The 26582-nt window shown below is 56.4% G+C and overlaps 1 protein-coding gene across 6 annotated transcripts; it reads right to left on the reverse strand.

Annotated features, from left to right (window-relative positions):
* Positions 1-1367: 1367 nt before the first annotated feature.
* Positions 1368-26421, reverse strand: IKBKE (inhibitor of nuclear factor kappa B kinase subunit epsilon). Of its 6 annotated transcripts, XM_072948336.1 has the most exons (24): positions 26148-26421; positions 25445-25609; positions 24750-24842; positions 23049-23163; positions 22204-22344; positions 21676-21805; positions 20458-20639; positions 19715-19875; positions 18764-18874; positions 18263-18442; positions 17482-17678; positions 16671-16735; positions 16491-16582; positions 16316-16402; positions 15657-15743; positions 12578-12653; positions 12336-12448; positions 9861-9937; positions 7382-7421; positions 6549-6650; positions 5060-5156; positions 4211-4323; positions 3870-3941; positions 1368-2174 (listed from the first exon to the last, which is right to left on the reverse strand). In XM_072948336.1, exons 4-24 carry the CDS (start codon positions 23133-23135, stop codon positions 2141-2143), a joined length of 2244 nt encoding a protein of 747 aa, XP_072804437.1. In that variant the 5' UTR covers positions 23136-23163; positions 24750-24842; positions 25445-25609; positions 26148-26421; the 3' UTR covers positions 1368-2140. The 6 variants fall into 6 exon arrangements, 4 of the variants coding, with proteins under 4 accessions (XP_072804437.1, XP_072804438.1, XP_072804436.1 ...); XM_072948337.1 differs by lacking the exon at positions 25445-25609; XM_072948335.1 differs by lacking the exon at positions 26148-26421 and having other exon boundaries at positions 25445-25644.
* Between the last annotated feature and the right edge of the window lie 161 nt (positions 26422-26582).

Raw genomic sequence — 26582 nt, forward strand, 5'->3', positions numbered from 1 at the left:
TCTGGAGGGACTGGACAAGGTCGTGGACCTTGCTCCAGTTCCTCACTCCTTCCTGAGATGAAATCCGCAGGAAGCTCTGCAGAACTGCGGATGGGGGCACCCATGTCAGTGGTTCTGCAGCACAGGAATGAACTGAAGCCTGTGAGTGTGTCCCCTGCCGGGCTTTGCTCATGAGATCGTACAGGCCAGATCGAATCATTCCCCAAAAATCTGCACTTGGCTTTCACGGATCCCCTGGCTCCTTTGCTGAGCTCCACCAAGCATGTGGGATCCAGAGGTAGCCACAGCTGCCAGGGAGAATCCACTGTGGGTCTTCCCTGAAGGGCCATTGAAGAGCCAGAAGTGTCAGCTGTGAAGTTCATGCAGGCAGAGCAGACCAGAGGCCCAGAGCCCAGGGCTGTCAGGGCCGCAGCTGGTTCTTGGGGCCCCGGAACCTGAACCCACTGGACTGAAGTTACCCTGATAGCACACCTGAGGCCACTTGGGCCCCATGCCAGCAAACCCAGCAGCCCTGCCCCAGGTCTTTCCATTGAGCCGCAGCACAGAGGATGTCAGACTCCAGGACCCAACCTTCCTCAGCTCCGCCCCGCTGGGTCGTTAGGCAGACAAGCCTCTGAGGACGCGGAGGCTCCAAAAACATGTGCAGGAGGGATTTCTAGGGTGATTTGGGAGAAAGCAGAATGTCGTCTTCATGCTTCGAAACCCAAAGTAGGGCTGCTCCTCTTCCCCCCGCCCCGCTGGGGCTACTCTGCTGCATCCCCACTTCCCGCAACCGGAGGTCAGGCGGGTAGTCCAGCGCTGGTTACGGGAACACGGGACATGCTGCATGGGAAAGACTACATTTGCACAAATCTGCATGCCTCACCCAGGCAGCATTCTAGCTTTTAGGCAAAATGGAGGAATGTTCAAAACGGCTCATAGCGGTCTCACCCGACACTTAGCACACACCTTATCTATGTTTTGAACAGGGGTGGGGGTCAGGGGAAGGAGTAGGTACTTAGATGGTGGATTTGAGGTTAAAAATCACAAAGACAGACCCTTCTCCCCAGGCTCCAGGCCCGGCTTCCTGAAAGACAGGGAAAGGCAGGGAGCGGAAGAAAGGAACGGAGAGGTGAGCCTCCCTCACCCCACCACCACCAGCAGGAGGCCAGCTTCCTTGGGCTCTTCCTTGAAATCAGGGCTCATTTCAGGGAAAGGCAGGAATCAGGAAGTGACCGGCCCTGCCTCCATTTCCCAATCCTCCTCACAGATCCCCACCCGGTCCCGCTTGGTTGCCAAGCACACCCAGCTGAGGGCCTCCCCCGCCTCCCAGCCGCAGCCCAGTGACAGCCACTCAGACATAGAAAAGAGCATCATGCTTATTTCACTTCGTGAAGGTGCAGGCCTTTATTTCTTCAGAGCTCTCTGGACTTGTGGGCCTATGCTAATTGGCATGGCTGCTGTTGACACCGCTGCCTGCAAACCCCAGAACCTGGTGGTGCCTCAGAGAGAGGGAGGAAGGGTCCCCACGACACTGGCACCTGCCTCGGCCACCGTCCTCTCAGCCTTAGGCTCAGCCAGACCCAGAGGAGAGAAGTCAGGCTCCGTCAGGCCTGGGGCCGCGTGTGGTGACCTTCAGGAATCACAGGTGAGGGGAGAGGCCTGTGTGCTCAGCGTGAAACACTTCAAGAGGAAGGAAGACTGAGATTACGCTGTTTGACCCAGCACCCTGGGGAAACCCCAGGGGGCCGCCTCTTCTGTTCCCTGAGGAGTGAAGCCCTATAAACCAGAGGCGGAGGGGCGGTGGGGTGGTGGGAGGGCCCAGGGGGGCCTCTTCTCCCCACAGCCCGGCCAGGCTCAGCTCCACAGGCCAGGGCCACGGAAGAGCTCTGCCCGAGCCTGCGTAGGACACACAGGGCAGCCCAGGAGTGGGTCTGGGGTCTGGGCAGAGGTGGCCTAGTGCCCCGGGTCCTCTGCGCTGCTGCCCGCAGAGAGGCAGCCGAAGGTAATGCTGGTGACATCTCCTGGCCGCCAGCCAGGAGGGAGGTAGGCTGATGAGATGGGACCAGGTACTGTCCTGTGTTGGGTCCCGCAGTGCTGGCAGGAGAGCAGTGTCTGAGTGAGTCTAATGCTTCAGGATGCCTCGTGCACGCCCCAGAGCTCAGATGTCAGGAGCCGATGGGACCCGACTTAACCTGTAACAAAGGCTCAGGTTAGCATCTCCCACCCAGGTGGAGAAGCCTGCAGACCACACCCCAGGGCCCGACACAGTCAGCTTCCAGGAACACGGAGCCAGTCAGGTCTTCGGCTCTCCTCTCGTAGCATCTGTGTCCACCGACAAGAACTCTCTGGTTCTCTTCCCTGACTCCACGTTAGAATCATCTGGGCAGCTTATAAAAATCCCCAACTCCAAGCTGCGCCCAGAGTCTCTGAACCCAGGCATCTGCACTTTTAAAAGCTCCCCTGGTGATTCTAAGGCAGCCAGGGGTCAAGACGAGGGGGAAAGGAATTCCAATTGTTTCTTTAGGCTCTTTGGTTATAGCTCTGAACAAGGAAGTAAAAAATCCTCAGAATAAAATTTTTGAGCTATCTGTAAATAGACTACACATCACAGCAAAATTTATGTCGGCACTAAAATTGGAACTTCCTGCCGGTGAGGGTTGTTTTGGAAAGTCTTTTCAAGAAGCTGTCAAATCTCCTCTTTGAGAGTGTTTAAGAATGAGACATGGGATGCCTCCTCCACCCAAGGACCCTCTGAAACTCTGGGGACAACCATGAGCTCTGGGCCCATCTCCCCTACCTCCAGGGCCTGATTCTAGGGCCCCAGACTGGCGTGACCTCTGGGGAACACCTGCCATTTAGTGAGCCCTGCCTTCACGCACCCTCCCCTCCCCAGCTCACTGCTTATCTCGTCCTGTTTAATCCCTGCATTAACACCACGAGGTCGGAATCACGATGCCGATTTTTCAGCTCAGGGCCGAACAAACCTCCCAGGGTCACGCGGTTGGTAAGAGTGGGAGTCAAACCCTGTTAGAATCTCTGCAGACTCTTGCTACCATGCCGCTGGTCCCCCCGCGGGGGAGTGACAGACGTAAGGATGACAGAGAGGATGTGGGAGGTGTGTGCACGCATGCGTGAGTGCCTATACACACATACACACATATCTATATGGAAATCTGACTTTCAGGGCAAGGACCATCCTTGCTTTTGACATTATGTCCTTCCTTCTCTTTGGTGATAAAATGTGCCTTGTAAAGTGGGACTTCTAAATGGCAGAGTTTTTCCCCTTTCAATTGTGCTTTCAATTGTGCTTATGAGAAATTGGCCCCTCTGTTATTCTCCAGTTTTCTTCTCTGAATTTCACTGGTGCACAAAATCCAAAAGGCTGAGCCCTGCTGCAGCGCCCAGCAGCCCTCCGGTATGCTCACCCCCCTGAGGAAGGGACTCCAATCAGGTGACAATGCAGAGTCCCTAATAGTGGGCCTGCAGCCGCGGGCAGCCCTCCCCAGCTCCGCACTGTGTTTCCTGGACTGTGACAGGCAGACGGAACAGCCCTGCTCTGAGGATGGTGGTAAAGGCTAAAGGAGTCGCCCTGGATGAGGCGTCAGACAGTCTACCTTCACGCAGGGCCGGACACAGCCGCCCAGCCACAGGCCCCGGGCCCCCATCTCTGACCACCCCGAGGCCCACGCTCTCCTGACTGTAGTGATAGCCTCGCCTGGTGAGCACGCTGACTCGCCTGTGCACAAGGCTGAAGCTCTGATGCGACTGTTTGGAACATGGACATCTGTCGTCAAACCTGCGTGGCAGGCACGGGGCCTGTCCCCTGAGGCGAGGGCAGCTTGGGGACCCAGCCTCCCCACCCCCAGCCCCCAGCGGGGACTCCTCACCCTTCAATGATGCGGTTGTTGTCCTGGAGGTCAGACGACAGCAGCTTCATCTCCTCGCAGAGCTCCTGCATGCTGCTCAAGGACAAGGCCAGAGAGGCGGCTGTGGCTAAGGCCAAAGTCGCTCTGCCCAGACCCCTTCCCGGGAGGCCCACCCTTCTCCACAGCCCCACCGGGCCTCTGTTCCTTGTTCCTGCCTCTGGTGCCTAACACACACACACACACACACACAGACTCACACAGACACACACACACACACACACAGACTCACACACACACACACACACACACACAGACTCAGACAGACACACACACTCACACCGCCCCCCCTCTCTGGCACTCACTGCAGAGTCAGCTCCCTTAGTGCAGGGCTGGGATAAGGGGCTGCAGGGGGCGATGAGGCCCCAGCCCCCTGTGTTCTGTCCTGGAGGAGCTGATGCGAGAGCCGGTCAAGGATCTGGAAAGAAACACACTTTAGTCAGAGGGGACAAGCCAGCTCACATGGTGGGGGCAGCAGGGGTGTGGGGAAGGGTGAGACAGGGGTAATGAAGTGGTCCCTGGCCCACCACCCGCATCCCTGGAGTGTCCAGAACACTCAGGCCTTTCCCACAAGCCCCTCCTTCTTGTCCTGGGAGCACAGCCAGCACAGCCACCGTCCTGTCTCTGCCTGTGTTTAGGGGTCCAGGCTGCCGAGCCCCCTTTGTGTCTGACCTGTACCTGTCATGACACAGGATGAGCCAGGAGCTGCGGAGAAGGGGTGCGGGCAGCCCAGGCTCTGAAAGAATGTGTCCTATGCGGGGAGGGGAGGAGGCGCCATGTGGGGCTCTCTCCTCGAAGGACAGCCCTTCTCTGTCCCTGTTGGCAAAGCGGGCAGCGTCTCAGAACTGCCTGTGGGTTTGTCTCTTTGCAGAGAGCAGATCAGAGGACCAAGAAGGGGTCACACGCCCCTCAGGAGTAGCGCTGGGTCATCAGGAAGATGTCCCAGCCTTCGGGCAGCTCTGCCCTTGCAGCAGCCGTCAGTCTGAGAACACTAGGAAGTGCCTCCCACGCTGGCGGGTCAGAGCCCTCCCACCCACACCAAAGCGCTTGGGCTCAGTCAAGGGCAGCTCTGCCCCGGGGCAGGGGTGCAGCCCGGACGCCCCCAGGAGCCTGATTGCCCTAGGCAGCCCCAGAGGCTCCTAAAGCTCCCTCACCTTGCTGAGGCTCTCCTGTGCTCCCTGGGCTTCGGTGTTACAGGCAGCCACAGAACAGCCAACCAGGCGCAGGTGGTTCCTGGTCTCATGCACCACCCTCGAGAGAGCAGAGAAGCGTCAGAGCCGGGCTCATTCGCTCTCAGCTGCCCACCCAGCAGTTTGGGTCACCAGACACAGAGAAGAGCTTTCCGGGCGGCAGAGGCTGGAGCTGGTGGGTCCCAGGCACGGGCCTCCCTCAGTGCCTCTGCCTTTCCAGCTGTGCCCTCACTCCGTCCCTGTCCCACGGTGATGACCACTCTGACCCTGGCTGGTGCCTGTCTGTGTAGAAGGACGGGGGGAGCTGTGAACATGCCTGTCTCGGGCCGGGTCACACCGGCCAGTCAGGGGGAGCACTGGCCCCGGTCAGGGAAGCAGAGACCGCCTGCAGTGGGGCACTTCAAGTGGGAACTGCCCACGCTCCCGTTTCCAGAGCAAATCAAAGTCAAGACTGTGTTATGAATTCTCATCTCTCTCTGAGAGGAGGGAATGAGCCAGGTCCTGGATGAGGGAATCAGTGGTCATTCTCAACCCTGGCTATGCATTAAATTGCCCGGAGGAGGTTTTAAAATACTGACATCCAAGCCCTGCTCCAGAACAGCTGAATCAGAACTGGGGGGTGGGTTAGGGTCGGGGAGCCAGGCATTGCATTTTTTTTTTTTGGCAGGGGGAGGTAATTAGGTTTATTTATTTATTGTTGGAGGTACCAGGGATTGAACCGAGGACCTCCTAGGACTTCCTTGCTAAGCACACACTCTACAGCTTGAGCTATACCCCCTTCCTTGGGCATTGTCTTCTAATGTTTGTGTGGGAGAGTGTCTGGGTCTCAACCCTGTAATGAGCCCACAGGTCACATGGGCCTCAGAATCAGCAGCAGCTGGGAACCTGCCCGCTCATCTCAGGATGCTGCAGGGGAAGGAGGGCGGGGCTTGTCTGAGAGGGAGAACCCAAAATTCCCATAGGCAACAGTGTGAGGGGGGTTCTATTTAAGGGCCTCTGCCTCCCTCTGCTTCTCAGACCACTTGTCCTCATCCCAGAGGGACCTTGCATTCTCCCCAGTGAGAGGGCTTCCTAACACCACCACCAGGGACCTGGGAAAGAATCCGGATTTTAGAGGCAGTCACACCACACACTAGTCCTGGGTCTGCTACTTACTAGCGGTGTGGTACTAAGGAAGCAGCCTGTTCTCTGAGCCTCAGTTTTCTCATCTGTTAAATGGGGTGACAGTATCCACTGCACAGGGTAGATACTGTGGGATTAAATGAGCTAATGTAGAAATGGAAATCACCCACCAGACTGCCTGGTCCACCCAGGGCCATAAAACCACCCATCTCTTTGCCTTTATTCCTTTATTACCATCTCCCTTTCCACTGGGGCTCTGCAAAGCCCAGGGTGTCTGCAGCTGGGAAGGGCCAGGCCAGGAGTGCCCTGGGGATCATGAGTTCAGTGTTACCTCATCCTCTTGCCGTGTGTGGCCAGCGATGCCTGGTACTTCTGCACGTGCTCCTCCTGGAACACCTGCAGGAGCCTTTTGGCTAAATGACTAAAATTCACCCTGAAAAGACAGAAACCGAGGTACAGAGATGAGTGGCCAGAGCCACCTGTGCACAAGCCTAGTATCACGCAAATACCCAGTCCCTGGGTCCACAGCAGGTCTGCCTCTCCAGAGGAGGAGGTGATCGCCCACGGGAATCGTGGCGATCAGAGAGGCCGGCACACAGCACACTTCAACAGATGGGTGTGGGAGAAAGACAGGCACCTCAGGGAACACACACGCTCTCAAGCTCAGTCCCCAGGAGGAAGGAGAGACAGTTGTGTGTGTGTGTGCGTGTGTGTGTGTGCGTGTGTGTGTGTGCGCGCGCGTGCAGGGAGTCAGGGTCAGGGATAGAACTCAGGGAGTGAGTCCCCAAATAAGCATTAAATCAGGGAGGGCTTCCTGGAAGAAGGGAGCATCCAGGAGACAGAGGAGCAGAGAGAAGCCCAAAGGAGAGCTAGGCGGAGGTCAGAAGCAGGTGGTAAATCAGCGAGGACGATGAGGGAAAGAAATCCTACTTCTGTTCCCACCAGAAGTCAGTCCAGTTCCACCCAGACTGCAGCTGAGAAACCTCCCTCCCTTGGCTGCAGATGACCTGCCCCAGATGTAGTGACCCCACCCCACTTTCCTCCTGCCCAGCTCCGGTCTGGGATCAGGGCCCTTCACCACCTCTTGTCCGGCACAGGGAGTCGCTCTGCCCCGGTGACACCCACCCTCCTGCTGACCCGCCTGGCGGGGGACAGGCCACTCACTTATCCAGCTTGTGAATCTGCTCCTCATTGTAGCCAAGCCCTGCAGGAAAGAGACAGGGCTGAGGTCACTGATTCAGTCAACAAAACCGAACGGCGCAAGGGCTGGGGGAAACTACAGGCGTGAAGGCAGCGGCCTGGGCCCTGCTCCGCGGGAGCTCATAAGACAGCCAGAAAGACGGACAGAGGGAAACAGGCACCCAAAACACTGCATTATGACAAGGCAGGGCCCCCCCGGTGTAGGGGGTGGAGGGATGAGTGCTTGGGGAGATTCCAGGTGGGAAGTGGTGGATGAAATGGGCCTTGAAGGATGTGGTCAGCCCTGACCTCTCACCCAGCACCCTTCCCAGCACGGCTGATGCCTGCAGCCTGTTGACCCCATCCCTGAGTATTCAGGCTGCAGGCAGAGTCAGCTGGGTTCTGCAGCAATGGGCTGGGTAAGCCAGGCCATGATGCTCAACCTCCCCTTCTCAGCCCAGCCCAGAAGGAGAACTTCTGCCAGCAGGGATGAAATTTTCAGTGTCTTGGCAGCTTCCTGACAATTTCTGCACTAGGGAGATGCTGCCCCCTCCTGGGCTTCAAGGGAATGGCCTCCAGTTAGTGGTTTTCCCAAGATGAAGTGGTGAGGAGGATGCCCTTGCTGCCTACTTGGGGTCCACCACTCCCCTGATAGCAGAATCGCCTTTCTGGGCTCCTCGTTCTGGGCCCTGCATTCAGCCAGCTGACTTGTGAAGTCCAAGGGACTTGGGACAAGGCCCAATCCTGCCTCTGATCAGCAGGGCTGTAGGCAAGTGAGCTCACCTCGTCCATCATGGGTAACGTGCGGGACAGGTGTGAGGGGTAAAGTGAGAGAGCCTGAAAATGATTGAGCATTTTCTGGAACGGCATCTTTCAACACCTCGGATGTTGGCAGTTAAGTGTTACTCTTCCTGGTTCATTTTAAATTTTAATAAAGGACCCTTGCAGACCAATAGAAATGAAATTCTTTTTGAGGCTGTAAAATGGGGTAGTTAAAAGCAGCTGGATCTGGATTGCTTGGGCTCCTTAGCCTTCCCGTGTCTCAGTTTCCTCATCTGTACAATGGGGAAGATAACACTGTCTAGGATTTTCATGAGCATCAAATAAATTAAGAACAGGCACATCCCAGACGACGGAGCCCAGCACACGCAGGTGCCCTGCAGTGCGGTGGTTATACGATGGTGTAATTCCAGTGATGGAGACAGAAAAGCCTCAGAAGTTCTCCTAAAGTCACAGCAAAGGTGGCCAGGTTTCCTGAGCTCAGTCCCCGATGGCTTCAGGGAACAGGGTTTCCCCGTCTCCTGTGCTGCTCTCCCTCCAAGTGAGACACAGAGACAGGATTGCGGTTCCCAGGGAGAGAGAGGATTCTCTTCTAAGTCTGTATGTGTAACAGCATGGCTGTGAGAACCTCAAACATGACTGGTACGGCCAGTGTGACTGAGGCCCCGCATTTTCCTTTCAATTCCTCCAGTTCAACTTAAAAACTGAAGCCGTGTACAGTGTTTTTTCCCCATCAAGCACAGCTTTAGTTTGGTAAGCGTACATTTCATTTTGTTAAAAAATCAGCTTCTGATTAGAGATGTGCTGCTAAGCGTAAAATACTCACAGGATCGTGAAGACTTAGCACAAAAAAAAAGAATGTAAAATATCTCTTTAATAATTTTGTTTATATTGATTACATGCTGAAACGACAATTTGAATATATGGGGTTGAATAAAATACATTATTAAAATCAATTCCACTTGTTTCTGCTTTTTCAATTTTGGCTACTAGTGAACTTAAAATTACAAATGTGCCTGCATTATATTCCTATGGGACAGTGCTTTTGAGGTAATCCTAGGGACAGAAGAGAGCTTTGCGGTCAAGTCCAAGACCTGAAGTGTCGATTTCCTGCACGTTAGGACATGCTGGGGGCGTGGGTGGGAGAGACGGTCGGTTCCTGGAGCGTTAGCTTCCCAACTCCAAGAGTCAAACAGGGGTCCCCCAGGCTCCTGCAGCCCAGCCCTCCCCTGGGTTCAACCCTCCCTCACCCCAGGATGGGCAAGAAGCTTCCAGTCCCTGAGCCTGTGAACGGGCTGCCCCTGCCCAGAGGGTCTTGTGACGGTTGGTAGATAATGCAGGCAAAGTGTCTGCACCAGGGACTCTAACTGATTTTTCTCCAGATCATCTCTTTCCCAGAAAGTGTGATTCTTTCAAAGACATGATGCCCCGCCCTGCCGCCACGTGACAGCAGGCACAGGTGGAAAGGCTTCATGTCCCCTACTGGTCTGCAGACAGCGACCCTCTCCTAGCCCAGCTGCCCCTGGGTTCCACAAGTACCACCCGCATAGTGAGCCTCCAGCAGCAACACGATGGAGTATTAGGAACAACCAGATAATGCAGGGAAGGAGGAGGAAGGGAGGGAGTTGGGGGGTGAGGGGAAGGAGAGCAGCAGGAGTGTTTTGCTCCCCTCCTCGGGGCTCACCTGGCCTCATCCTGGATTTCTTGAACTGTTTGTAGATAAGATACATCTTGTCCAAACAACACTGAATCTGCTGGATGCTATGGGCAGGAGACAGGGACCAGGTGACACAAGAGTCAAATGGCACAGGTAAAGGGGGAGGCAGGGGAAGGGATGGCGGTGGGAGGAGGGGCGCTGTCTCCCTGCAGAAGGAGCCTCACTGCACAGTTTTGGGGGACAGTCAGGGAGTGGGGGTGACTCTCCTGTGTCTAAGCCTGTTTGAGGCCCCTGCGGGCTGGCCAGCCATCTCTCATTCTTGTATTTATTCTCTCCTTTACACACACACACACACACACACACACACGCACGCGCGCGCGGTATTTAATAAGAGATGAGGTCGAGGAGAAGCCAAGCAGGACAGGCAACAGAAGAGCAACCTCTGCTGCACGAGGGGCTTGAGAACAGGTTCTGGGAAGGAGCCTTGGACCCTGAAACAGGAGAGTTTGGCCGCAGCAACTGTGCATGGGAGCAGGGCAGGAATTTCTTTCCTGTTCTCTGGCAGGAAAGGGGTTGTGCTTTCTGAGAATACCCAATGCCAAGCACAGAGAAGGAACTTAAATTATGAATCAACAACCCTTGTTAAAAACAAGAATGAATCAAGGTCCTCGATCCTGCCTGCAGGCAGGGGAATGTGGAAGATGACCTCTTGAGGTTGTCCTCGACCTGGGGTTCAAGGTCATGATTGTTTCTCTTTCCCTTTTTCAGGATACAAACACTTTGCTTGAGATGCTGGGTATGTGCTGGGCATGGGGGTTTCTTCCTCACCCTCAGGTCTATTTAACTCCTCTTCCTCCCTACAGCAACTCCCAGGGACCCCGTCTCAGCCATCTCTAGAGCTGGACTCTGGGCAGAGCCCAAGCCTGTCCTGGGACTCTGAGGGTCCCAGGTGCCTGCCCTCCTGGAACACGGAGTGGACAAGACCCCACATCCTGCCTTTATCCAAAAGGCTCGGGCCAGATGTGCTCCAAATTCAGAACTGGCTTCTGATCTGAGAAGGCTGGTTCAGTGCACACGCACTGTACGGTGGAACACCCCCTAGTGAGGTCTGGGGCAGCATTAAGTGCCCTCCATCTTCAGAGAACCATAAGAATATTCACCCTCAGAGGGATAAAGGAAGACTGTAAAGAGCCTCATGGCAGTTTAGGTCAGGTTTTGCAGCCAAAACAGTTAGGAAAAAACTTCAGCGTTCAGAGCTTTCTGAATGCAGAGTTGAGGAGTTGGGGCGTGGATCTGTGCTGGCACTGATGGCAGGGGGTTCAAGGAGGTGGCCCCGTCCTGGGGAAAGCGGGCAAGGGAGGCAGCGGATCCACACACAGGCTGTGGGGCGGGTGGGAGTTTTTATGTTTCTCAAAAGGGAGAATAGGGGTTTAAAAGTCATAAATCCCTGGTGTAGGCCAAGAACATAGGATTCGGAGGTTGGCAGACCCGATCCGGAGCCACGTCTGTCATTTGTCATTTACTAGCTGTGTCTGAGGGCAAACTAACCTCTCTGAGTGAGCATCTTCATCTATAAAAGGGGCATAATAGCAGTAGTGCTGTTGTTGTCTTGAGGGTTAAACGAGACGACAGTGAGACAGGAGGGAAGGGCGCAGGGCACAACCTTTAAAAGAATGACTTAGCTGTTGATACGACAAAAACTGGTCAGAACCAACGAGGCCCAAGATGGAGGAAGACCCGATCTCCAGTGCACCTTGAGCCTCATTATATGCTCATTGTCATACATTAGCTGCTAAATGGCGCTCCCACAGGCGCCAGGACAGTTCCCACGCTGGCCATAAAAACCCAAAAAGTGGGCAGTGGCCCAGTTCCTCGAAATCCTCACCCCTTTCCCCAAACAGTTGGAATAATTCTCCCACCTGTTAGCATATGAAATTACCCTACCCATAAAAACCAACCACCTCTGCACCCCAGGGCTGCTCTCCCTTCTGAGATGGGCTGCATTCTGTCTACGGAGTGTGTATCTCTCTAAATAAACTTGTTTTCACTTTACTGTGGTTCACTCTTGAATTCTTTCCTGCATGAAGCCAAGAACCCTCACTTGGTGGGGTGCGTCCCAGGAACTCGCCCGAGACCTGGGACCATCCTCTTGTGCCCCATTTTCTTGCAACAATAGAAGTAGGGGGACCTATTCAAGGGTCTGACACAGAGCAAGGGTTCAAGAGAGATGAGGAAATGAAATTATTCTTTAATTTAGAACTATTGCACCTGCTGCAATTTGTAATTTATTCTCTAAACTCCCAGATCAAGGCAGGACCCCAGATCCTTTTCTCCATTTGGCCAGTCTCATGGGAGGGTCTCATATACTCCTGAGTCCCCCACCCCTAACCCCATGCCCCAGCATCCTTGCTAAGATAAGGGAGAAAGCAGGCTGACTGGGCCTTTTGTGTTATGTGCCCTCACCCCCACCTCCACCCCACCAAGAAGGAAAACCCCACAGACCTTCTGTCCTCATGTACCTGATCCCGGTTCTTCCCCAGCTCAGAGCTCAGGCTGCTCAGGGTCATCTGGGTCTCTGTGATATTGTGGGAACATCTGGAGAGGACCTCAGCCAACTGTGGGGCAAAAAGGCAGACCCCCGGGGGGGTCCTCAGCTGGAGGCTCTGATGGCAAGGCTGGCTGGAGCCCTGCCCCTCCCCCGGCTCTGCTCCAGACAGCCCCCCACCAGCCCCATCCTCACTCACAGTCCGCAGCTTGGCCCTCAGCTCTGCAACTCTCATCAGTTCCTGGAGCTCAGGCCCCCCAGCCACGCTGCCGAACCTCGAGGGATGGATTAAAGCAGACGTAAGGAACACAGCAACCAGACACAAAGTGTGGTCTCAGATTGGATCCTGGTTTGGGTGAGACCAGGTAGATCAGAAGATTGGGGGGATAACTAGGGGAACTGGAACATGGGTGGGTACGACAGAGGAGACTAAGGTCTATTGACACGGGTGGGGCAGGGCTCAAAGCTGAGAAAAGCAGTAAGTACAGGAAAAGGGCAGGGTGCTTAGTACCTACACACACACAGGGCAGAACTGCCTAGAAGGCCATGTTCTGCTTGGGAGTGACGATTACCTTTGGGTGGTAGGATATGGCATTTTTATTTCCTTTTTGCTTATCTGTGTTTTCCAACTTAGTACAATTAGCACCTACTGTTTTTACAGCTGTGACAATTGGGGTAAAAAGAACCCTGTGTGTCTTGGCTTGGGAACGGAGGGGAGGGGAGGGGAGGAAAGAGGAGTGGGGAGAATGAAGGCGGGGATGCTGCCCACTCTGTTCACCATTGTATCTCCAGGGCCCAGGAAAGTGTTTGGCACACAGTAGGTCCTCCACATGAGGCAGGAGGGAAGGGGGCAGGGCACAACTAGTGAAGAAACGACACAGACATTGAGGACAGGACAAACTGGTTAGAACCAAGATGGCAGAAGGTTTGACTTCCAGTAGACCTTGAGTCTCACGGCACACACACAGGCGCTATGACAGTTCCTAGGCTGATCATAAAAGGTCAGAAAGTAGGCGAGCGGGGGCATTTCCTGGAAGTCCTTGCTCCTTCCCTAACATAGGTGGAATAATGCTCCTACTCATTAGCATATAAAATTACCAAGCCCATAAAAACCAACAACTCTGCGTTTCATGGTTGCTCTCTCTCTTGCCTTCTGAGACGGGCTGCACTCTATGGAGTGTGCATCTACTTTTACTTTAAACACCCCACACCTCTCAGTCTGTCTCCCTCTCGCCCTTTGAGATGCCTGCGTTCTGCCTGTGGAGTGTGTATCTCCTGAGCCGCTCTCTCTTCTGAGTGAGACGGACCCCACTCTGTCTATGGAGCGTGATTCTCTCTGAATAAACTTGCTTTCCCTTTACTATGCCTTGCTCTTGAATTCTTTCCCGTGCGAGGCAAGAACCTATTTGGCAACATACACACCAGTGCTGAGTGAATTATCGAACACATGGATGGGTTTTAGGGCATGGAACACTTTACAGCAGAAGAGGATGAGGCCGACCCAACCCAACGGGACAGGGAGTCGGGAGGGTGGGTCTGAGTCCCAGTCCAGCTGCCACACCTGCCATCTGCGCGATCTCGTAGTCGCTTTAGCTCTCTAAGCCTCAGGCTCTTCATCTGTACAATAGGGAGATAAGCTCCTTCCTGCTACCGAAAAAGGTGTTCGTGGGATTGGATGGGACCTCAGAGATAAAGCACATGACTAGAGAACATGTTTATACAGACACACAATTTTGGGGGGGTGTGGGGACGGGGAAGCACTGAGACTCCCCGAGCCAGTCCAGGCCCCTGGAACTGCGCCCCCTGAACGGTGCCGCCAGATGGCAGCACCTGCCAGGGAGGACCGGGGAGCTTCGGGACAAGGGCAAGGACGCTCTGCCGAGGGAGCCCGCAGCAGGAGGCGCACCCGGTGGGAGAGGCGAGTAACCAGGACGCGCAACAACGGCGGCTTTGTGCCAGGGGCTCGGGCGCCTCCCAACATGAAATTCAGCTCATTAAGAGAGCTCAGATTCCACTGTGGGAGGAGCCAGTGGCTTCAGACTTCAGAAGAACCTACAGGTCTGGGGACGTTCAGAACAGAATGAGATTGCGAGGCACTGGCCTCTCATTTTGAAAATGAGGAAACAGAGGCCCAGGTAGGAAAGGGGACAAAGGCCTGAGGCCAACAGTGAGTCAGTGACGAGCTTGGGCCTGGCCCTCTGACTGTCTGCTCAGTGAGCTTCCCACTCTCCAGACGCCTCCTTTCCGGGAGGCCTCACAGCAGGCCCTCCCTGAGCCCAGCTCTCCACACACAGCACCCCTCAGGGCGGCCTCGGGCCAGAACGGCCGCGGGGGAAACAGCGGTCGGCAGACGCTGGGACTCCGGGCCCGGGCTAGCCTGTCACCCCCCACACTCGTCAGCCTAGGGAAGGTGGGCACACAGCCCAAGTGCTTCCTGCATGCATTTCTTTCCCACTCAAGAACCCACAAGAGACCCCTATTGGTCATTTCCCTGGATTCTCACCTCCCAGCTAGACCTCAGGACCTGCACGCGTTCTCCCCTCCCTCTCGCCCCTCTCCGATTCCACTCTGGGATATTTTCCGTCACAACTGTGGCTTTAGCAAACCTCAACAGCACCTCCCCACCCTTTGGTCGTGGCCTCCTTCTCTCTCTGCATAGGGCCTGCTAACCCAGGTATTCTGTCACATTCTGGCCTGAGAAGCCTCACTTCTTCCAGGAAGATCTTCGTGGTTGCTTCTACCCATCTCTAGTTTCCCTTTACCCAACCGTCCTGCCACCTGCACATGCTGTCCCCTGGGGAGCGAGGACCCTCTGCAGGCCTGGGGCCACCTCTATCCCTGGAAGCCCGCTCGGTGCTTGGACAGAGCTCTGCTCAGAGGAGGATACTGCTGGCTGATACTGCTCACTGTAGCCCCTCATCTCTGGCATCACCTGAAGGGTGCCCAGCCATGCTGGGGGCTCATCTTGGGACACACCCTCCCTCCTCCCTGCATGGCCACCACCCCCTCTACCCCGTCGTCAAGGTTGCTGCTGCCAAGTGCCAGGACAAAGGCAAGTCTGTGGTGAGTCAGCCAGCTTCTGGGAAACTCCTGGGACCTTCCTGAGGATGAGGGCTGCGGGCCGTGAGGGTGGGGACATCAGGCATGTTGGGCACGGTCTCTCTGCTCCTCTGGCATCACCTGTCTTCTCCCCCTGGGGAAGCCTTCCCTGTGCTGCAGAGCTTCCCTCTTGCACCCATACCACAGCCTTGCCTTCTAGATCCGGGGTTCCCGACTACCTTCTCGGTAGAGCTCTGGTGGATGCAGTCTTCCCGCGGCTCATCTCCAGACCCTCTGGCCGGATTTCCTCCTCCCCAGTCTTCCCCCTTTTCCAACCCATCGCCCCTAATTAGCCCAAGTCAGAGGAGTGGAGGACGTGGAGTTCCAAGGATTAGCGTAGGGGATCCTAGGAAGTGAGGACAGTCTAAGGCGCGGAGGAAGGAGGAGTCTGGAGGATGAGACCACCTGGATCTCCATCCTGGCAGGCTCGGGGACCACGTGTGGGTGTGAGGGCTCCCCCTGGATCCCTCTCCAGGGCCTGGTGCAGGTGAGCAGCTAAACCTCAGAGGAGGGGTCTGGTAGGGCAGAGGCCCTTTCCTGGGGCAGGGAGGCTGCCCCGGTACCTAGAGGGGCATTGCCACCACTGGCCCGTTCCCCTGAAGTGAGGGACTGGGTGTGGGGGAGGTGTGTGCAGTCACCTGGCAGGGCTGAGGGTGAGGGACAAGGTGGGAGCAGCCTCTCCCTCCTAGGATAGCAGCGAAGTTGGGAGCTCTGGATGGGAGGTGGCGAGGGGCATGGTTGGAAAGATTGGGGGTGAGGAACAGACAGAGAGAAGGGCCGAGGGGTCCGAGCAGGCCCCGATCCTGCTGCAGCCTCCCGCCCCGAGCAGGACACCCACCTCTCGGTGCCCAGGCTGCTGCTGAGGAAGAGGAGGGCCATCCTGGTGACCTCCAGCGTCCGCCTGCACGTGGCCTGGAGAATCTCCCTGCCGAGGGGAGCCTGAGTCAGAGCTGTCTTCTTGCAGGGAACTGAGGACACCGCGCCCTCCCCACCCAGTCCCCGGGGGTACTCACGTGAACCAGTGCAGCCCCCGAAGCATCATCTCCTGCCCCGCCAGCAGGGACCGTGCCAGCCGCAGGGCCTGGTAGCCGGCCCCCAACACCCCCTGAAACACACAGGCGGGCAGGATCAAGTCCTATACCCCCTACCCCTGTGCGAACCTCCCTCCCTGCCACCTGGGGGCCGTCCCTCACCTTAGCCGTGTTGTAATCTGCCTGCAGGTCCACTTTTGGGACGAACTTGGGGATGTCCAGAGCAGCTGCAGATAAAGACCCTGTCTGAGGGGGCTGCCTGTCTGGCCCTGGATGAGGTCTGAGCTCATCTTTCCTTACTGCCAGCTCACAGTCAGCCCTCAACACCCAGCTTCCCAACTCACCTAGAGCCGCCACCCTCAATCCTGAAAAGCACCAATGTGCTTCTTTACAATTGCAGTCCCTCACTGCCCCCTTGTGTTCACTTTGGAGAACTGCAGCCTCGTACCCAAGGCCCCATCTCAACGGCAGAGGATGGGCTAAAAACCACCTCTTACATCCAGGGGTTTCAAGGTTAATTCCCCTCTCAGACCCTGAGGAGGAGGATGAAATCAGCTTAATTCAAATGAGAAGGAGGGATATTTTTGCTAGAACTTGGAGGACAGAGCTCTGGACCCCTGACCACCTTCCCTTCTCTCCAACAGCCTGGGCCTGTTTCCGTCAACCCAAACTATCCGAGGTTTCCCCACCAATTACGGACCGTGGAGAGCATGCTAAATCCACACCTCCCTGTTTCCTCTGGAGTCTCCTTCACAGATCTGTGGATGCTGTGAAGCAGGAAGGGCAGGCCGCTGGCCCGAGTCATATGTCATTTCAGAGGCATATGCTGAATTAGAACCCAGATCTCCCTTCTACACCCCAGGGGCCCAAAGAAACACCCACAGAGAAAATTAATATCCTGGATTGTCAACCCCCGCCCCTTGGAGGAGAACGCAAAGAGGAGAAAAGATCCAGGCTGGGTGGTCCTACTCACGGTCCCTGAAGGCCAGACCCTTGGGGGTCTCGCTGGCCATGCTGAACAGGGTGAGGGGGCTGCTTGCTGTGGTGTGGACGATGTGCTGTGCTGAGAGGTTGGGCTCGAGGACACAGAGGTGACCCTCAAAGAGGTACTCCTGGTGCTGGGGGGCCACGTTGGTCTGCTTGTACACGGCCTCCAGAAAGATGGCTATCCTGGACACACCAGGGCAGAGGATGGAAGAGGGGTCAGCAGACTGGATACAGGGTCAGGGTGGCCCAAACCCCAGCTCAGACTTTGGGCTCTGCTTTTCAGAGGGAAGGCCTGGGTGATTTGCTCTTTTATCCAGGGTAGAGAGACAAAGGGTAGAGCTCATGTCTTATAGTGGATGGAGACAGAGCGGGGACAGAACTCAAGGAGCCCCAATATCCTGCCTCCACCTTCACACCTCTTTCTGCCATGTTCCCATTAAAAGTCGCCTAGTCCCATAGCATGCTCCAGGAATAAAGGCCTCTATGAGCAACACATTTGGGAAATGCACAGCCAGCACACGTGCGCGTGCGCGCACACCCCCCAGGACGTTCGTGATGCATCTTAGCTTTGTGAAGTTTGCTGAATCGCTCAAGGCCAGCAGCAAGGAAGCCTGTTTAACTTTAACTCGGTGGAACTAGTATTTTTCCAAACTAAGTTTGGACCCTGAAGAAGCTTCCGTAACTAAGCACCCCCAGCACGCTGCCCAGGACACAGCCCTGTGCTTGGGGAGAGACGGCTCACGCTTCCCTCCCTGGCACTCACTCACGTGTTGTGTGTGTGGACATAGACGTGGTGCAGGATGGCCTGGGGCAGGGAGAAGACGTGGACGATGACTCGCTGCAGGATGTCACTGGTCTCCGCAAAGAACTGGTCGAAGCCCCAGCACTTGGCCTGCTCCACTTCCAGGATGTTTGCCAGGATGGGCACCAACTGGCTCTGCAGCCCCCTGTCCCCCCAGGACATGAAGACTGTCAGGGGCCGGGGCCCAGACTTGTCCTCCTCGAGTAGGTGACAGGGGCATTCCACGAGAACACCCTGAAGAGCGAGGACTAAGGGGTGGGAAGGGGTGGGATGGTGAGGAAGAGCCAGAAGGGTCTTCCAGCATCCAGATGGAGACACAGGCCAGAAAGGGAGAGTGGGAACCCAAGCTGACAGCACACAGGGTCCCCCTGGGCCTGGCTTGAGGTAGGTCTTGACTCGCAGCAGAAAGGATGACGCCGGCCCAGACTCGGGTCTGCATCTGCCCTTCCTGCAAAGCCCCACTCACGTGGACAGCTGGCAGGTGATGGGGAGGGTGTAGCTCCACTCCAGGGGCCCGTTCTCCCGCCTCTGAGTGCCCGCAATGGCCCCGGCCGGCTTCTCCGTGGTGATCCGGTACCTGGGGGAGGCGGGACAAGGTCAGCAGGCCTATCGCACTTCAAGGGATGACGGGCAGCGCAGAGGACTCAGAGCACTGGTGCCAGTCACCCAGCAGCTCCAAGGCAGCCTGAAAGTGGAATTTGAGAGTCCTGGCTCGCAGCCAACAAGATCTCCTAGTCTTGATGCCCCCCGCCCCCAAGCTCTCTGCTCTCCTCTGTCCCGCACCACACCTCCACGGCCCTCCTGCCTCCACACCTGTGCCTGCGCCGCGCTTGTCCTGAATAGCCCCCCTTCCATGTTACTATTCCAACCACACCTCCCTTCAAAGTCCAGCCGACACTGACAGCCCCCATCCAAGTCAGTCTCCTTCTCCTTCCCCTAACCGAATGCACGTTCCACATAGCTTGACCCCTGAGCTGAAGGGGGCATTGACCACCCTGCAAATCCACCTTAAGTCTCTTCTGCTCTGGGCAGTGCCCTCAGTGGGAGCAGCCTGGGTCTCCAGCTACTTCTGTGTCAGACAGCAGGAAACCTCAAGGAACCTGGGTCCTGGGGTCAGAAGGCTGGGTTCTTACCCCCAACTTGCCCCAGCAGCCTCTGCAGCCTTGGGCAAGTCACTTTGGGAGCCTCAGCTGAGATGTGGTGAGCCCCAGATGGAGCAGGGGTGCTCAAGGGAAGCATTGAACCCATCACCCAGGGCCAGGGCTCAGCTTTTTGTTTGATGGACTGATAACCAAGGATCTAAATGGAGCCTGCATGGGGGTGGACCAGGAGGACCACAGAGTCAGAGGCAGAAAAGGAGACACAGCAGGAGCTGGCAGGGAAGGCCCAGGGCCCACCCCCACTCCCCTCACCGTACATGATCTCCTTGTTGCGCCGAGGCCCGCCGAAGGGGACGAAGGGCAGGCTGCCGGTGGCTGCGTGGTACAGGGTCACCCCAATGCTCCAGAGATCCACGGTCACCCCAAAAGCCTTCTGCTGGGGCTTGCGAAGCACTGCCCGCTCATACATGTCAGGATGCTGCCAGAGGAGGACAGGAGAGCAGTCATGGAGGGCGAGGGTGGCCGAGGGCCTGAATCCCTCCACCTACCATCAGAAACCCCTTCAGGTGGAAAACAGAGCTGTCAGAATGTGTCTCCTATGTCATCTCAAAAGTGGGTGTGGCATGCGCTTATGCAGAGAATTTCCCTCTGCCCTGGGGAAGGCGGTGACCAGTGGAGCTCCCTCCTCCATGAGGATCAGATCAAGGACTTAATGAAAAAGGGGGGCCTGGGCAGGGGCCCTGGGGAGGGGGGCTGGGAGGGGGCCTGGGCAGGTGGCCTGGGCAGGGGGTGCTGGGCAGGGGTCCAGGGAAGGAGGTGCTGGGCAGGCGTCCTGGGTAGGGATACTGGGCAGGGGGCCTGGGCGGGGGGCTGCAGGATTGCCTTTGCGTTCTTAGAGAACAGAATGAATTGCTCTGGTTGTGGTTAGTAAGCTCCAGCCATGCTGGACTACCCAGAGAGACTGGAGAGCCCCTCGGGAGGGCTCGGAGGCTCACTAGGCGAGGGGCAGTCAGCCGCAGGGGGGCCCTCAGCTCAGCCAGCGACCCTCGGCACCCCTCACCAGGTACTCCTCAGTGCCGTAGACCGACACGAAATGCTCGTCATCGCCCAGCTCCCGGGCGGCCCCGAAGTCCGTCAGCTTGTAGATGCTCTGGCCCTCCTCGCCCACCAGGCGCATGATGTTCCCCGGCTTGATGTCTCGGTGCACGACGCCGTTCTCCCGCAGGTGGTTCATGCCGGCCACTGGGACACAGGCAAGGCTGCTAGTGGCTCTGGCCGGGGACAGCCCGGCGTCGAGGCTCACCTCAGGGAAAGGCTGTCCCGGGCCCACAGAGACAGAGGGTGACAACTCACAGGCTGACTGGGCCACAGGGCCAGCGGGAGAACAGACACGGGCACAGAGCAAAGGACGAGGGTCCCAAGGATACAGGGTGTGGAGGCGCCACTGGGATTCGCTAAGAAACCAAGAGGGCTGGAGGCCCTGCCTCCCGGAGGAGGGCATTCTTCTCCCTACCTTTTTTTTTAATTATTATTTTTTCAAATTGTGCTAAAATATACCAATATAAAATTTACATTTTAACCATTTTTAAGCTTATGCTTCAGTGGCATTAAACAAAATGGCATTGTTGTGCAACCATCACCACCATCCACCTCCAGAACTTTGTCAAGTTCCCAAACAGGAATTCTACCTATTAAACACTCCCCTTCCATCCCCCTCATCCTCTAACCCTGAGAGTCACAATCTACTTTCTGTCTCTGTGGATTTGACTGCTCTAGGTCCCTCGTATAAAAATAAATCAGACAGTATTTGTCCTGTGTGGCAGGCTTTTTTCACTCAGCAGTGTCTTCCAGGTTCACCCACGTTATCACATATATCCAAACGTCCTTCCTTTAAAGGCTGAATAGTATTCAGCCATTTATTATACGTATAAGCCACATTGTGTTTATCCATTCATCTGTCTGTGACATTTGGGTCCTTTGCGCCTCTTGGCTATCGTGAATAATGCTGTTGTGAACACTGGTGTTCAACCTATTTTAGATTTTACTCTTGAATTGTAGTTTTAAACTGCCGAGTTGCAGGAATCAGACCCTAGGGTTCTGTCCGTTCATTAGTGTCTGTTCTAGGCCTGTGAATGAAAAGCCTCTTATGTTTCAAGGTTCTTCTGGGTCTAGATACTTGTTCCTGAAATGCCACACCCCTCTGGGGCTTTGCTTTCGCCCGAGGGCTGGGCCTGAGGTGGGGAGGGGGCTCCCGGGTGGGAGACAGCAAGGGACTTACCCACACAGCGCAGGACCACCAGGAACTCGTCCTCCGGCAGCCCGAAGGCGTTCTCAGGGCTCTCCAGCACATTGAGCAGACTCCCGCTGGAGCAGTACTCCATCACCAGCACCTTCTGCCGGCTGCCCCCCTGTGGGTGGGATGGCGGGAGGCTTGGGGAGGAGGGCACATCTCCCCTTCCTCAAGATAGGGTGGCTCAGCCTAGAGCCAAAAGCCCCCATTCTCTTGGTCCCAGCTCCTGGCTGGCCTTCCCTCCTTGGCTTCAAACTGATCTCATACCCCTGAGCCCAAGGTCACCTTTTCCAGGAAGCCCTCTTGGATTAGGCCTTCCTCCCCATCCTTACTTTCCCACACGGCCCCCAGCCCCCTGACATTCTTTATTCCTTTCTATAGGTTGTTGCTCTGGCCAACCTGCTGGCTGACTGGCTGATGAGCCTGTGCCCAGATCTATCATTATGTGACCTCACTCTTCCCAGCCTGTGAGGGTCAAGGACAAGACCACCTCCTCTGACCAAGCCCTGGACTCACCGTCTCCTCCACTGCAAAGAGCTTGATGATGTTCTGATGGTTCAGCTTCCGCAGGACCTCGAACTCCCTCACCTGCACCTCCCGGGGTCGCAGGTAGCTGGCAGTGTTGAAGACTTTCACAGCAACCAGCTCCCCAGATTTCTGCAATGGGGGATAATGTCAGTCCCACCGCTGCCCTGGGGAGATCACCTCCTCCCAGGCCTCCATTCAGCCCCTCCCACCAGCCTGCCCCCGGGGGATGCGTGAAGGCAGGCTGCCTGGGGATGGGGCTCCCACTCTCAGCTCCTTCCCCCAGTCAGAGGGTACAGAGCCGGTCCTGCAGCACTGGGAGATGACGAGAGCTTGGCCTACTTGATGCCCTGCGGGGGATGGTTTGTTCTTATTATTACTATTGCTCTTGGCAATAACTACAATGGTAGCTCACACTCCCTGGGGTTAGCAGCAAAGCTGGAACTGAATCCTGTTCTGTCTGGCTTCAGTTGTTAAGTACAGGATGGTACAGCACGTCGCGTGTATTTGATACAGCTCTCGACAAGAATGAAGGCAGGATAAATCCAAACAAGCCCTACTTCCCACCTGTGCTATTCCTAGATGCGCTACCACCGCCCCAGATGGTGGCCTGTGTCTTCATCCTTTCTCTCCAGTCCCAAACCGTGCCTGGCAGAAGCATCGCCCCAGGGAGCCCTTTTCGGATCCCCACACCTCTGCTCAACCTCAGAGTGTGCAGAACAAAGCCCAGAGGCTTCTGCCCAGCCACATAGGCCCCTGGATGCCCACTGGGGGGCCAGCTGGGCCGAGGACTTCCCGGGGGTGAGGGGGCCAGGGTGGGCTGGGCTGCATCCTACCTTGTTTCGGGCCTTGTACACACTGGCAGTGGCGCCCTGCCCCAGCAGGTCATCCGTGTGCCACAGGTAATTGACGGTGCTCTGCATCTCCTGCTCCCTGCCGGCCGACTGCCTTCTGCCCAGAAGAAGAACACACTGGGGTCCAGGGTTTCACCCCTGACCTGGGGTGAACACTGGTGACCTGACCAGTGGCTGTGCCCAGCACCACCCCGTGAAGGGCTCCATGTGGCCATTCCAGAGGCAGGGGGCAGGAGGAGTGTGAAGCACAGAAAGGTTAAGTAACTTCCACGGGGCCCTCAGCCTACAGCCCAGGCCTGGCCCCCTGCAGGACATCCTTCCTGTCCCTGCTCCCCAAGTCCCTTCCCACCTCCTCCCCAAAGAGGCATTCTCCAGAGACAAACCCTTTTCTCTGTCACCTCTCCCCAGCCCGGAGACTCCTGGGCTTTTGGCATCCAGGTCTGGGATTGTCCCAGGAGGCAGAAACAGTGCTTGAATGAAGAGCCCCGGGTCAGGAAGCGTCAACCACATCACCACAAATCTCCAGGATTGCAACATGAGCCTGGAGCCCCTCCCCACTGCTTGCTCAGGCCCACCACTTCCTGCTGTGTGAGCTGACAGGCGTCAGGAGGCCAGCACGGCCAGGTCAGCGCTTCCTGGGAGAGGAGTGGGGGGGTGGGGGGGTGGGAGGAGGCAGGAGACCGGCACATCCAAGGGCTCGGGAGCCCCCAGGAGGATCAGAAACCCCTCCACAACTTTGTTCCCCATCTTTGTCCCCATTCTCTTCTCTCCAAAGGCCATTTCCTCTATAGCAATTGGCCCTGGAGAGTGTAGCCTCAGAAGTCAAATGCGTTGCTTATTTGAAGAGGGCCAGGGCTGGTCTTGATGCAATGACTGCGAGGAGCAGAGGAAGGGCCACCACCCCTTAAAGACCTTCAGGTAAGGTTGGACTAGGCAGGCCCTCCTCCTTGCCTCTCAAAGGTTGTCAACCCCAGGGTCACTGTGCCTTGAAACCCGCAGTTCCTTAGCTTTGAGCCCTCTCTCTGTTATCTTTTTTTTTTTTTAAACAAATGGAAACCTTGAGAATGTCCATTCCTGGAGCCAGAGGCCAAGTCAAGAGATGAGTGGTCAATCCCTAGTTTCAGAGGAGGTATCAGGGCTGGCATCTTACAGAAGCAGCTGAGGTGCTCAGGGTCTCTCTGAAGACACTGTGATGCTCAGCAGGAACGAGCTGGTGAGGCTTTCCCCTCTAAGGCTGAGGGGGAATCAGCCAGCGGGTCTGGGAGTGGGTGTGTGTTGCGTGTGTGTGTGAAGCCAGGTAGAGCATCCTGGAATCAAGGCCAAAGACCCAGCCGGGGGAGATTTCACGATCTTCAAAAATCCTCCCCAGGGCTGGTCCTGGGGCAGAGGGCAGCTGGTGTTCTGAGGAGTGGGCAGTGTGGTGCAGAGGGCAGAGCCCTAGACAGGGTGGCATGTCCTGGGCTCTGCTCCTGGCCCTGCCAGGGCTGCGCTTAGGAGCTGACTGGCAGCACATCCGGTCAGGTCTGCTCGTTCTGCGACCCCCAGCCCAGTGAAGAGCTCACTATCCTTCAGCAGTGGTTGAATGGAGGAGGGTGAGTCCTGGAGCCAGTGAGCCAGCTGCCCCTCCCACTTTCCTCCTCCTCCCTTCCTCCTCGGGGCTCTACTGTGGCCAAAAGCACTTACCCTGTGCTCTGAGCAGCCCCAGATCAGGCAAAGACTCTCCCCGGCAAGCGTGTGTTGTTATGCTTTCCGTCTGTGGCAAGTCCAGGAGCTGAGCTACACCGGAAAGAGGAGGGCGGATGAGAGGCACCCCTGGGTGCTGTTTGATACTCAGCCTCCATCAAAGGCCCCCCAGCCCCAGCCCTTTAACCCTTTCCTGTTTGTCACCCTCCTTCACAGAACTAGGGGTTTCCGGCCCAATTTCCCAGCTCCAGGAGACTTTCCTGGCCACTCCCACCACCAGAAGAGCCAGGGAAAAGGACCCCAGGAGAAGTGAGAACAGGCACCAGAAACCAGCCAGAAGAAAAGTACGGAGGCAGAGCTCAATGCTGGCTTCGGGGTGTTGGGCAGCAGAGCCTCGGAAGGGAGCATCGTAGGTGGACCACAGCTCTCCTCTCGCCACAACCCTCCCTGGGTCTCACCAACCTCCAGGATGTCCTTTGCAAGGGTGCCCACCAGAGATGGAGCACAGGGCACCTCTGGGGCGGGGGGAGGAACAGCAGCAGCAGAGAGATCCAGGGAGGAGACATAAGCTGGGAGAGCCACTGCTGACAGGTCAGCACCCCAACAGGTCTGCTAAGTGCTGCCTTGCATCTGCCGGGCGCTGGGCTCCCCCATTTACCCCCCCAACCCTCACCCCATGGACTCTGCACACTCACCCCATCTCGGCTGTGGGGCATGCAGGGTTGTGGGACTGTGTGGTGACCCCAGAGCTTTCAGGGCTTGTTGTCATTCACAGGCAGTGCCCAGAGCATCCTGGTGACCACAGGACCCGAAGACTGGGCCAGCTGAAGTGGCTGTGTGCCACCCGGGAGCTGGGAGAGCTGGGAGCAGAGGCCAACACTCAGCTCAGCTCCCAGCCGGCTCTCAGCTCTCTCACACTTCCTGATTTGGTTCTCTCTCTCTCTCTTAAAGAGACAGAGGCGGCTGGGTTACTGCCACCACCCTCTGCAGGGAGGAGAAAGGGGATGCTCTGATTTCCCAAGTAGAGGCGACAGGACTAGGGTTTGAGCCACCAAGAGGCCAAGAACTAAGGCCGAGTGGCTGTGGTGGGCCGCGGGGCGCTATTTCTGTATCTCCCGTGGTTCACTGGAGCAGGGAAGTTCAGAGCTCAGCCCAGCGTCTATAGAGCAGGTTGGGCCAGTTAACCAAGTGGACAGATGCCTGGGAAAACCAACTTCCGACACCCAGGAACCCCAGGAAGGTCCAGGACCTGTGACCAGCCACTTCTAGGAGAAGTTGGATCTGACTCATCTTCCTAGTGAGCCCACAGAGGTCCAAGAGCAAGCACTAGAACCCAGGTCATGCCCTCCAGCATGACCTTGAGCACAGCTCACGACCCCTCCCAGACAGTTTTCTTACCTGAGGCACAAGGATGGTCATACTCACTCCACTAATTGTGGTTGACATGGGACAGGATATTTGGAAATGCTTGGGAAACTAGGAAGAGCTTTACAGACAGGCATGGAAGGCAGGCGAGGAGGCGCACGCAGCTTCAGTAATTTGCCCATGACCTTCAGAGATTGCTAGGGCTGAAACCCAGGTGTGCCAGCTTCCCAGTCAGGACTCACTGCTCCCAAGTCACATTTCATGGGAGGCCTAGAGAGGTTGGCTCTGCTCCTGGTCAGCTCCAAGACGGCAGCTGGATAAGAAATGGTTAAAGCTAGGAAATTCCACGTTTCAATAGAAAGTTGGAGGGACTTTCCCAGGGCCACACCTGGTGGCTTCCTCTGACAGCCCCACCCCTAGCACAGTGACACCAGAGAGGGAGCCCTGCTGAGAACCGCCTGCCTCGTG

Source organism: Vicugna pacos, chromosome 23 (assembly GCF_048564905.1).
Source record: "Vicugna pacos chromosome 23, VicPac4, whole genome shotgun sequence".
Classification (NCBI taxonomy): Eukaryota; Metazoa; Chordata; class Mammalia; order Artiodactyla; family Camelidae; genus Vicugna; species Vicugna pacos.

Excerpts from the sequence above, each read along its gene's own strand:
- IKBKE (XM_072948337.1), bottom strand. The coding sequence starts at position 23,135 with ATGCAGAGCACCGTCAATTACCTGTGGCACACGGATGACCTGCTGGGG. Across the intron at positions 16,403-16,490 it reads CGGGGGCTGCACTGGTTCAC|GGAGATTCTCCAGGCCACGT; the intron begins GTGAGTACCCCC and ends TCCCCTCGGCAG. Across the intron at positions 4,324-5,059 it reads CACAGGAGAGCCTCAGCAAG|ATCCTTGACCGGCTCTCGCA; the intron begins GTGAGGGAGCTT and ends GTTTCTTTCCAG.